This window comes from Octodon degus, unplaced genomic scaffold (assembly GCF_000260255.1).
Source record: "Octodon degus isolate 3935 unplaced genomic scaffold, OctDeg1.0 scaffold00126, whole genome shotgun sequence".
In the NCBI taxonomy this organism is placed as follows: domain Eukaryota; kingdom Metazoa; phylum Chordata; class Mammalia; order Rodentia; family Octodontidae; genus Octodon; species Octodon degus.
The window spans coordinates 6,456,110-6,468,058 of NW_004524702.1; the positions used below are offsets into that span (position 1 = coordinate 6,456,110).

General features: G+C 45.0%; 1 protein-coding gene across 1 annotated transcript in view; it reads left to right on the forward strand.

The window, feature by feature from the left end:
* Positions 1-8,233: 8,233 nt before the first annotated feature.
* Klhl24 (kelch like family member 24) overlaps positions 8,234-11,949 on the forward strand; it is a 51,001-nt gene continuing 47,285 nt past the window's right edge. Inside the window, exons 1-2 of the mRNA XM_023700649.1 lie at positions 8,234-8,306; positions 8,797-8,981. Of these exons, the coding sequence (XP_023556417.1) occupies positions 8,234-8,306; positions 8,797-8,981 (258 nt within the window). The remainder of the gene's footprint in view (positions 8,307-8,796; positions 8,982-11,949) is intronic.

The window sequence follows — 11,949 nt, forward strand, 5'->3', positions numbered from 1 at the left end:
ACCATAGCTATCTTGTGTCAGAAGATCCTAGGTGATAACGGATTTCCTCCACCCTTTCTGAAGTTTTCTACAATTGGTATAAAGCTCCACTAAATCAGGAAGACAGTAATTTTATTTTAAGTTATTAATTTCTTTGTAAAGCAAGCGGTACCTAATGAAAGATAATGGGGGCCAGTAATGTAATAAATGGGCTAGTGCCTGAGTGTTTACTCCAAAAAGTCTCTGAGTTGGAAGCTAAAAATAGAAAGATTTGGGGGCAGAAGGAAGGCAGAGGCAGCATTCCACCAAGAGAGATCCAAGCTAGTGAAAAGGGCAGACTTTAGGCTCAGCCCAGGGAGGGACTGCCTGGAGGGAGAGCTGGCTCGGGGCGCTCCCTGAGCTGGGGCTACGTGAAGGGAAGGTGCTCCCTGGGGCTGGAAAGCCTTTGCAGGGAGAGTTGTCGAGTGAGTAAAGGCGTATGTATGTCAGTGTCTATTCAGTGTATAAAGGAACTGAGTTCAATTTGATCCCAGACCAAGCCTCTCCCATCTCATTAAACTGTCAAGCTGGTTTTTCACTCCAAGTCAAACCTGATTACTGGTCATCTATAGCCTCATATATCCGGAAATTCTTTTCCCAAGAATTCCGTGTGCCCCTAGGTATGTCTTGATCTGGGTACTTCTTGAACCAAAAGAATTTTTAAAGTCTCTTTAATCAAAACATACTCAGTTCTAGGGCTGGGGGTGTAGTTCAGCGGAGAATGTTTGCCTATCGTGCTCAAGTGCCTGCCTTGTTCAATTCTTAGTATCACAAAGCAAATAGCCATTAACAGTAGACAGATCTTTGGACATAGTTTAGCAAATAGCTTTCCTGGGTGTGAGGCACAGGGCTTCCTTTAGAGATGGAGACCCGAGAGCACTAGGTGATTTATCCTGAGTAAGTTATGGAAAAGCCCCTCAGGAATGCATTCTTTCTCTGTGTATTTTCTTTTTCCTTTTTTACTCCATGATGTTCCATATATTTTTGCTCCTTTAGTTAGGACATGACAATACAATACCATTCCTGCCATCTCATCTAGATTATAGAAATATACTATTATGCCTCCACTGCATAGTACTACTTATAAAGTCATGAGCTCTTTTTATAAGTTGTCACTTAAGGGGCTGGTGAGATGGCTCAGTGGTCTAAAGCACGTACTTGGGACACGCTTAGCAAACACAGGGACCACAGTTCAATCCCCCAGCACCACATGCCAGCCAGCCCCGCCCCCCTGGTGGGCTGAACTGGTCACACACACACACACACACACACACACACAAATAAATAAAATTAAAAAAAAAATAAATGTATTAATAAGTTGTCACTTAATAATCATAATAAGAAGGTGTGTTTCAATTTTATTTTTAGACAAAGAATCCACAAGACAAAGCTTGTGGATTATTTGACAAGACAAAGTCAAATAACTCACCCAATGTTACCCTGTTCATAATAGCTGGGACAGGGTCTGAACTCAGTCAATCCAAAAAGTTACTTTTTTTTTTTTTTTTTTGAGACAAGATTTTGTTATATAGTTCAGACTGGCCTTGAACTCTTAACAATCCTTCTGCCTCAGCCTTGAGTGCTGGGATTATGGGCAAGTACCACAGTGCTGGCTTCTCATTCCATTTTAATGTATTGTGAGTTTGTCTTTTCTTCAACTAATCACTTGCTGGTCCAACTATTTTAATACAGGATGACCAAATATTGCATTTTTTTCATTAATTTTTATAATACAATAGAAAATATAAAATGCAACTGTATCAAGCTTATTTAAAATACAAGAATTGACTAGTTGAGATGACGCCTGCCGATAGTCAATACATAACCAAAAGTGCTCCCCGAGTAACATTCGGGGTAAACGAATTTTAACTGGTTAAATGGCTCAATTTAAGTACAGAGAGATTATACGAGAACTAAGTTCCTAAGCTGTCTTCATTCTAGATAGTTCCACAGAGTCACTAAGAAAAGGATTTGGACCTTGAACTCATTTTTGTTTCATTTGTGTCAAACCCAGGGTAAATTTTTACTGCATAACTATGAAGAAGAAATCCTAAATACAGTACGCTCTGTGTGTTATCTGTGTGTATCCCTGTGTGTTGGATTATCCAATAAAGTGATAGTCTTCACAAGGCTTGCATTATAAAATATCACACTTGAATTGGCAAATGATAAGCAAGGTGCCCTTCAATCCTTACCAGCCTTAGGGACAAAGATCACTCAGAGTTCATCCTGAAAAGCATCTAAATTTAGAGACTTGCTGCTGGAGCAGAACTTTCGTGCACCGGTAATAGAACTGGGCAGGCTGTGCAAGCTATGCCAGGCATGCGCCTGCTATGCCGTCCCAAGCAGGGTCAAGGGGCTCTGTCCCTGTGCACTGGTGACCTGAGAGCCTCTCTGTCCTAGGCCAGTTGTAGTGCAATCTGGAGCCCCGAACGAATATTCACATCAGATCCCTTTAAGATAAAATATTTGAATAGTGCATATACATACATAGTTTGTTTATATTTTTAATGTCAAAATTTACTGAAGGGGCCGGGGAGATGGCTCAGCGGAGTAAGCGCTTCCCTGGCAGGCGCAAGGACCTGAGTTCAATCCCCGGTTCCACAAAAAAAAAAAAATTTACTGAAAAAGTGCAGGCCTTCTCGACCACTGGCTCCTTGTCCCCATGGCTTGAGCTGAGTTATGCCACCTCTGAATGCAGATGCGTGACAGCAGAGACAGGATGCTTTCCTGTGCCCCCTGGGCAACGTCTCCATAGAGACAGGACTCTGGCTGGATATCCAAAGGGTTAGTTTTGGTTTCTAACTCGCTTCCTTTCTCCAGCCTTGTTTTTCAAACCTATGTGATTGATGTATTATATCCTTTTCCTCTTCCTTCTTTCCTTTTTTCCTCCTCCTCCTTAAAGGAAAGGATGAGGCATAGATGACATAGATAGGACTGGTGGGAGAGAGGCCAATAATAACAACAGTTTTTCTCATTTACTCCTCATAATTCTAGGAGGCAAGTATTTTGCTTTGTTTTGTTTTGTTGTTTTGCAGTACTGAAGACTAAACTCAGGACTTTGCACTGAGCCACAGCCCTAGACCACTTTTTGTTTTATTGATATTGATATTGATATTGATATTGATATTGATATTGATATTGATATTGTTAAGATACTCTCTCCCTCAGGCTGGACTAGTATCTTAACAATACTGGCTGCTCAGGCTGGACTTAAATTTACAATTTTGCTGCCTTGACCTCCCAGGCCTTTGCCACCAGGCCCAGCGAACACAGGCATTTTAATCCCCATTTTATAGATGAGATAACTAAGGCCAAGAACAATTAAGTGGCACACTCAAGGATATATATGACTACTAAGAACCAAAGCTAGCCTTACACTGCAAGGCCTCGCTGAAACACTGAGATTCTAGTCTCTCTGGGCAGATGGGGGCTGAACTGCCCAAATGCTGAGCTTATCTAAGGGAGTGAACGTTAAAACAGCATGAGGGAGGGTGATCCCTGGGCTAGGGAACTGCTCCAAGATCTGCACTAGAGCTCGGGAACTCGCGTTGTTTGAAATCAATGTCCCAGACAGAGATTAGCTCAGATACTAAACTCAAAATTCTCCAAATGGAGAGCGTTGCTGTAGCTCTAACTGACTCAATTTTTTAAGAAGCTGGGAGGGCCTCTCAAGAACAAGAAAACATGGTCAGTCGGCTGAAAATGTTCTTGGAAGGTCTACATGCTTCCCTGGGCCTACTGCTGGATTCCTGGGAGGGCTGCCCACCAACCAATCCAGGGGATCTGGGGAAGATAGAATCTCCGAAATCGCAACTATGTGGAGGAGGAGCAGTGCCAGCACAGACCCTCTTAAATGTCACGGGCTCGTTTCTTTGGAAGCCAGAAACGAGATGAAGTCAAAGCCCGCTGCAACAGCAGCAGTAGCTCTATATGGAGTGAAACACCTGCAGCACAGACTGCTGGGAAAAGTCCAAAATGGGAATGTGGTCTCAGTGTGTGACTGTAGGCCGCAATAGGAGACGCCACATTCTCTGCAAATGTTTAGACCTTTCAAGGGTTCAGCCAAAGTCACATGCAAGGTGCTTGGAGGTATCCCTGGGAGAATCGGGCCTACTCCTACAGTCATGTAGGAGACAGTTATAGTACAACTTTTCCAAAATGCTTGACTCGGGGCCGGGGAGATGGCTCAGTAGGATAAGTGCTTCCCTTGCAAGTGCAAGGGCCTGAGTTCAATCCCCGGTTCTGCAAAATAAATAAATAAGTAAATAACAAAATGCTAGACTCTTCTGAAACCAGAGAGGTCAGCTGAACTTTTGATGCTGGGAAATGATTAAGGAAGAGAGAGAGGAGGTGAAATCAGCTGTGCCCGGAGCTGGCATCACGGGGCTGCTGCCTCCTGAGGTCAGCCAAGTCTCATGCTGATGACAGATCACCCTTGTTGTGGTCCTCCATTCTCATGGTTAAATGCTTCCAGGTGTCCCAACAAGGACCAAAAACGAGTTCCAAGCAATAGATTTGTCTGGAAAGATTAGCTATGAGTCAGGAGGCAATCGGCACCGACAAGTTCTAGCTTGTGCATCACATACCAAACAAAAGACAGTCCTTGGACAAAATTTCTTCCTTAATTGCATCGAGTACCAAATTCACAGAGTTTCAAAGTAGTCAGGTACCAAGGTATGACTCCGTTGGTATGTAATGTGGCAGGCCTGGTCACAAACAAAATCTTTTTGGTCGTCAAGACTCAGCATCCTGACACTTCACCTATGTTCTGCAAACCAGTGGAGGATGGTTCCAGAAAACAGCATCCCCAAAAGATGGAAAGGTTCCTTCACACCTCTGTTGTGAGGAGGGATGCCAAATGGCAGCAAGAGTTGGGGGAAGCTCACGCTCCTGGTGGTAGCTTTCTTTCTTTTCCCAGATCAAAATGGAAATTTGCAGTGATAGCTGTCTCTTTAGAAATCTAATGCTAGTACAGGTAGGTCTGACCCCAAGCTCTGCCTGGCCTAGGGAGCCGTGACTGGCAGTGAGGCTGGAGTGACAGTTGATCTCACAGGGGTAACTCAAACCTTTCCTGGTATCTAGACAGCCAGGGAGAAGCAGAGCTGAGAGATGATTCAGATCTCTCCTCCCCAGACAAGGGAGGGCACAAATAGCTTTCAAGACTGGAGAGGCACAGGTGCCCTGAGCAAACAGTGCCTTGTATTTACCCTTCCCTTCCCTCAACACCCTGAGAGGGTGTTGTATAACACACACGGAGACACTTACAAGCTGTGGAGGACAGCACAGAGGGGGTGAGGCGAGCAGAAATAATTTGTTACTTATGCTAGTCCATTTTCCGAAGAGCTAGTTTGAAAGGTGATGAGTGTGAAAATACAGATTACAGAAACAGAGACAGGAGCAAGGACCTGTCAGAGGAAGGTGGCAGAGACCCAAGCACATGTACAGACGCCCAGAGGGAGGAGACAGAAAGGAGATGACAGAGGAGATTGTTAGAGAGCTTTGCAGTGCAAAACATCGGGTAATTCTCTCTTCATGAAGCATTCAGTAAATCTCCTTCGCCAATGGTTTTGTTCTTTTTTTCCCCCAGCAGTAGGGACTGAACCTGGACCTTGTACATCTCCATGAAGCACTGAGCTACACAGATATGCCCAACAATGCTTTTCTACTGTGGTGAGAGAGGAAGTCTAAGTGCTGAGCTTTAGCTCAACAAAGGACCCAACAGCATTTGGGGGCTGAGTGTGAATGGGGCGCGAGCAGCACTCCCTAAAGGCCTGGAAGGTGGGAAGAGCCTCACAGACGGTGCTTTGGAGGGGTGCAAATTGGAGGTGGCCCTGCAGAAGAGGTGGCACAGGGGGCCTTAAAACACACCCACCCCTTCTGCTACCTTTGGGGAAAGTAAAGACTCTGACTGCTGGAAGCTGGGTGGAGGGGTTGTTTGCAAGTATTCCATACCCTGAGGACGTGGGCCTGACCGTGATCTGTGGGGAAGAGCAGGCTGTGGCTGTCTGGATGCCTGGTCACCTTCAGAGCTCCAGGGCAAGGGGATGCTACAGAGAGTGGAACAAGGATCAAAGACGACTGTAGAACAATTACTGTATCTCTGAAAGAAAAACAGATCTGAAGACCTCTCCTTCACCATCATGGCTTTACCTCATTGAATTTCAACAGTCTCCCCCCTCCCCCCAGCTCACTAGCTGGTTCCCAGCTGAGGCAAAGGCTGTCGCTCAGCCACATTCTCTGATTTGTACATTCGGCAAACTTGCCAGGACTGCGCACTGGTGCTGGAACCATCCATCCTCACTGCCTAAAGATCCCCACATCCACAACTCTCTCAGAGTGATTCCCCCTGTACCTAGTTCCCCCAAAAGGGTCTGGGACCTCCTCATTCAGGGGGTTCCAAAGTAGATCCCAGAAAGTCTGGGGGTGTCTTTTGTATTTTATGTATTTAGAGACAGTCTCACTCTGTAATTCAGGCATGCCTTGAACTCACTATGTAGTGGTCCTGAACTCCTGGAAATCCTACTTCTCAGCCTCCCAAGTGCTAGGATTGTGGGTGGACACTACGTTCCAGGTTGGTGGTGCTCTTTTATTGATTAAACTTGTCATACTTTTCTATTATCAAACTGTCTTTTGTTACAGGAATGTGAAAAGGGCCTCTTGCGATGATTGGGAAAAAGTATCACGTTTCTGCCCCTACAATTTCTGACACCCAACCTGGGGCATCATGGGTTGGTAGCAGCACCATCTGCTGAAGACACCTAGTTGAATCCGGAAGCTACAGTTATGAGATCACGGACCTTTGACAAGAGTCAGCAAGTTAAGGATTCTTAGGCCCAAAAGTGGGGCATGCCTGTAATTCCAGCATTTGAGAGGCTGAGGCAGGAGGATTGATGCAAATCTGAGGCCAGCCTGGTCTATATAGTGAGTTCAAGGCCATCCTGAACTACATAGTAAGATCCTGTCTCAAAAACAAAAAAGAAAAAAAAGAAAAGTTAAGAAATCTAACATCAGCCTTTCAAATTTTTGTCTATGGGATCTGGTCAAGCCAGAGTAGTCTTATTTTAGGCCTAGCCAGGACCTCTGAGGGGATTGGGGAAATTTTTTCCTTCCCTACAGTAAGTACCCAATAAATAGCAGGCACTTTCATTTTTAATAATTTTAATAAGATAGAAAAGAGACATAGAAAAAATATTTTTATAAAAGGGCGCAAGGTTTCCACATTATTTCCTGGTCACTGGAATACAGCTTCTCTTAAAAATAGACACATGATTGTATTCATGAAGCATAGAAATGTTATAATTTCAGTATCAAAAACCAGTTAACTGATTGAAAAACCAGGGTATATGCACTCATCCTTGAAAAAACTATTTGCAGAAACAAAATGACAAAATAATGCCCTACGGAAAACTGAACGGCCTTGGAAAATTGATGTGCAACATTTTTGTTCAATTTATATGTTTAACCTAGGATTTACAAAGAAAAGAAGTTCCCTTGAGCCTTCTACTGACCAGTCCTTTCTACCCCTTAGGTTCATTGGACAGGAAATACTCAAAAAGATTTCTAGGTTTCATTCCAAGCTTTTGGTTCTGGGAATTTCTAGTCATGCGCTTGTGCCTAGGGTCTTGGGGAGGGCGTTGAGGACAATAAGCTACTATGCATGTTTTTCACTAGGCTCCTTACACAAGACAAATTTCCTTAACCCGGCGGTTCAACTCAACCGCTCGAGTCAGCTTGGAACTACAACTCCCAGCGTGCCCCGCGCTTGGTCGCCCTCCGGATAGGCCACGGCTGGGTGACGCTCAGTGTTTTGGCCTGAACGGTCACATGTTTCCTTTGTTGTGAGCTAGGCCGGAGACTGCTGGCTCTCGCGGACGCCGGCGCTCAAGAGTGCTCTTCGCCGTCAGCTGTTTCCAGCTCTCGCCGAGAGGTACCGGGGGTGACAGCTCCGCACCGGACGCAAGGCGAGGACCAGGGGACGCGGGGGCGGCGGGGGTCTGCAGAGGCTGCTGCTGGACCCTCAGGGCCCTTGTCTGTGGCGGGGGTCCCGGGTGGTACGGTGTGTGTGTGTGTGTGGAGGAGCGTCCCCGGCCCTGGCTCGGCGACGACTCCCGGGGCAGGGCGCCCCACCTCGGCATCCGGGCCCCGGACTGCGGCGCAGCCTGCGGGGCGTGCGGTCGCCGGCCGGGTCAGATGTTGTGGCCACGCTGTCGCCATGGAGGACGGGACGGGGCTTCAGGCCTGTGGGGTGGCCGAGGGGGTTCAAACGGTGCTGCCGCTCCTTTTACGTCAGGCAGCGCCCGGGTGCCACAGCCTCTGCTGCAGGCTGCCCGCCCACCAGCGCCGCGGGCGGCCCACCTCCCTGTGGTGAAGCGCTGACGGGACGGCCGCGGGGTCTCCGGGTCCACGGCCCCGGGGGCCGTTAGAGTGATTGCGAAACGAGCGCGGCGCCGTCACCTGACGTTGCCCCCGCCCGCGAGTCTTTGTTTACCCGCCCGCACCGGGAACCCGGCCTGTGGCGGACGTCCTCGGGGAGCCTTTGCGGAGTGGGGGGGGGGCAGAGGGCGTCCTGCGGCCGAGTCCCCGCCCCCTGCCACTCCCCGCCTCGGTCTTTTAATTTAGTTCCTGTCTCGGGCGCTGGGGTGCAGACCGTTAACGCGCCGAGCCTGGGGCCCCGCGGGCGCTGGTGGGCGGGGCCGGCTGGCAAGCTCTGAGTTTTCATTGGTCAACGGCCCGTCACTCAGTGGGCCTCCGGTCCGTGCTCCCGCCCCCTTGAAGGTGAGCTGGAGGACGCGCGTGAGCGCGCCGGGCCTTGGGGACCGCTGCTAGCGAGGGATGCGCGTTCTCGTCTGCAGCTGGTGGAACCCGAACCGTGGCTGCGAGTGAGGGCGGCGCGCTCGCGTCTGCAGCTGCTCCAGCCCAAGCCAGTGGGCAGCTCCGGGCTTGCCAGGGCCGGCGGCCAGGTCCGCCCTCCGAGGACCGGAAAATCAGCACCCTGTAACTGCTGTCGCATCATCTGCCAGTACGGTGCGAAGGAAGTTCTTACAGATTGGTTCCTGCCTGTTTTGTAGAAAGGGTTTACACAGCTAAATATAGCCCATAACGCCACATTTTGGGGTGACCATAGAGCAGTGACTAGTCACAGTGAACTATGATTAATTACTTGCTCTTGTTGGCGGCAATAAACACCATCTTAGCGTTTGTAGTTAGACCATTAAAGTGCACCAACTGGTTGATAAAAATCACCTGGGAGTTGATTTTTCTTAGGTTTATAAAATTAGATTTAAAATCTGCTGTCGGTTAAGACAAAATATTTCTACTTTTTGAAAAAGGATACTTTTGAGTATACGCCTCTAAAATTTTAAAGGTTCCTCCAAACCCCAGTTTACATATTATTCCTTGTTTGGGGCACCTGGTTCGCACACTTGTGTGTATTAATCTTGTTAATTCTGTTTTGAGTAGTAAAGTGCAGATGTGTTCAAAAATTGTAAATGAAGATGACAGTAATAAAATTTGGAAGGCCAGACATAACATAAAAGTAGTTTATCTAATCTCCTGACCTACCAAGACACTTGAGTTTAATCGCAGGTTTTGTTTTCCTGCGAATCTGTACCAATTCACCCAAAACTTAATATATATTGTTCTTATAAGAGGAGGGTTGAATTCTCTAGGTGAAGCAGGACTTAATGTGAATAGTTTTAATTGGTTATACAGACCTAACATTTTAAAAATTCACCTAGAGATGACAACACTAGAATGTACAACTACTGTGATTCGAACTGCTGAACAACATTGAGGACTTTTACCATGTCTACATACGTGTAAACGCAACTGTCTGACCCTTAAAAAAAAAAATCACCACGTGGTAAAGGCTTGTTTATTCAAAGTCTGTGACTTAGTCTCTAAACAGGAAGAAGAAATAATATTCTGAGTTATGGCTTATCAGCTTTATCTTAAACTTCCTTGGCTTCTGTCCAAGTTGTTAAAACCTTAATGCTTTTTCAACATACTTTTTTTTTTAACTTCCTTGTTTTTCTGCCACTTCACTAAAACCCAAAGGTCAAGCCTTGCAAAATAAATATTAACTATATAGCAAATAAGTGACTGCAGGATTTTTTTATGTATACTTTCCCATAACCTAGAAATTTGAGACTTTTAAAATAATTAGGTATGGACTGTAATGAAAAATATACAGTATCCTTGCAAGTACAAGTATGACGTAAGTTTACATGATTTTCTGTTATGACTGAAACAGTAGAAGAGTATTGGCCACTCAGCATTACATTTTTTTAAGTTTTTTTATTAGTGTGTGTTTGCAGTACGTGATGTTTACATTCATCTTAAGGGTGTGCATGTACTTAACATACTTTGATTCTTTTTGTTCCCCTTTCTGCCTTCCTTTCCCCCTGTCTTCAGAAACCTTTTCTCCCATTTTCATTATTTTTTTTTAGTTCATGTTTGTGACATGTAGTGATTATATTGGCCGTGGGTGATCAGTACATGACATACCTTAAATCTTTTATATCCCTCCCCTCACACTTCCACCCTTGATCTGTTGGTCCTTTTCCCATTTGCCCTGTCTCCCTGTTTTTTTCTGTTGGTCTTTTATTTTGTTCTTTATTTGTACTTTGAATTTCTCATATGAGAGAAACCATATGGTATTTGGGATTGTGTATCTGATTTATTTCGCTTAATACATTTTCAAGGTGCATCCATTTTCCTACAGAAGTCTCAAGTTTATCCTGTATAGTCAGTATTTCATCATGTATAGATAGCACATTTTCTTTATCGATTCATCTGTTGATAGACATATCGGTTGCTTCCAAGATTTAGCTACTATGAATTGTGCTGCTAAAAACATTGGCATACATATATTGTTGTAATATGACGTCTTTAACTCAGGAACATACTTAGCAGGGGATTAGCTGGGTAAAATGAATTTAAGTTTTTAGTTTTTTGAGCAATCTTTCTACTGATTTGCATAGGAGGGTTCCTTTTCCACCACAGCCCTGCCAGCATTTAAAACTCCCTTCTTACCAAGCATGGTGGCACACAACCTGTAATCTCATAACTCTAGAAGCTAAGGCAGGAGGATCACTGTGAGTTCAAGGCCAGTCAGGGCTACTACATAGTGAAGAAGACCCTTTGTAAAAGCAAACAAAAACACTTCAAACCAAAACACTGCTCTCATATGAAAACCACAATAAACCATTCCATTGCCATGTTGTGTCCCTAGCTGCTCCAAGGCTGAGACAGGAGGATCATTTGAACCAGGACACAGAAAGACCCCATGTCCATATAAGAAGAAAAAAAAAAAAAAAAAAAAAAAAAAAAAAAAAAAAAAAACCAAATAAAATACTTTTAAAAATTACTACTTTTTTTTTTTTTTGGCAGAACCGGGGATTGAACTCAGGCCCTTGTGCTTGTAAGGAAGTGCTTATTCTGCTGAGCCATCTCCCCAGCCCCTTATTTATTTAATATCCATGCCAAAATTCATCATCTAGTAAGCATAATTTTTCAGCATTTGACAGTTAATTTTGGGAGTTTTTTGAGAAAGAGTCTCATACCCCAAATTGGCCTCAAAATCTTCCTTTCTCAACTTCCCAAGTGCTGGAATTATAGGTATGCACCAACATGCCCATCTGGTAGCCTCAAAGAATACTAAAATTGATTTTTTTATTTTTAAAGAGTAGGTTTAGGCCAGGTATTGTACATACCTGTAATCCTGGCATTTGGGAGGCAGAGGCAGGAGGATTATCTATAGGTCTAGGGTAGCCTAGGTTACATAGTCCAAGGCCAGTCTGTACTACATAACAAGACCCTGTCTTTAAAAAAAAAAAAAAAAAAAAAAAAAAAAGCAATACATTGTTTAAAAAACAAAATTAAGTTAATAACAAGAGAAGAGACCTTAAAAATTGAATGCACTGGAGG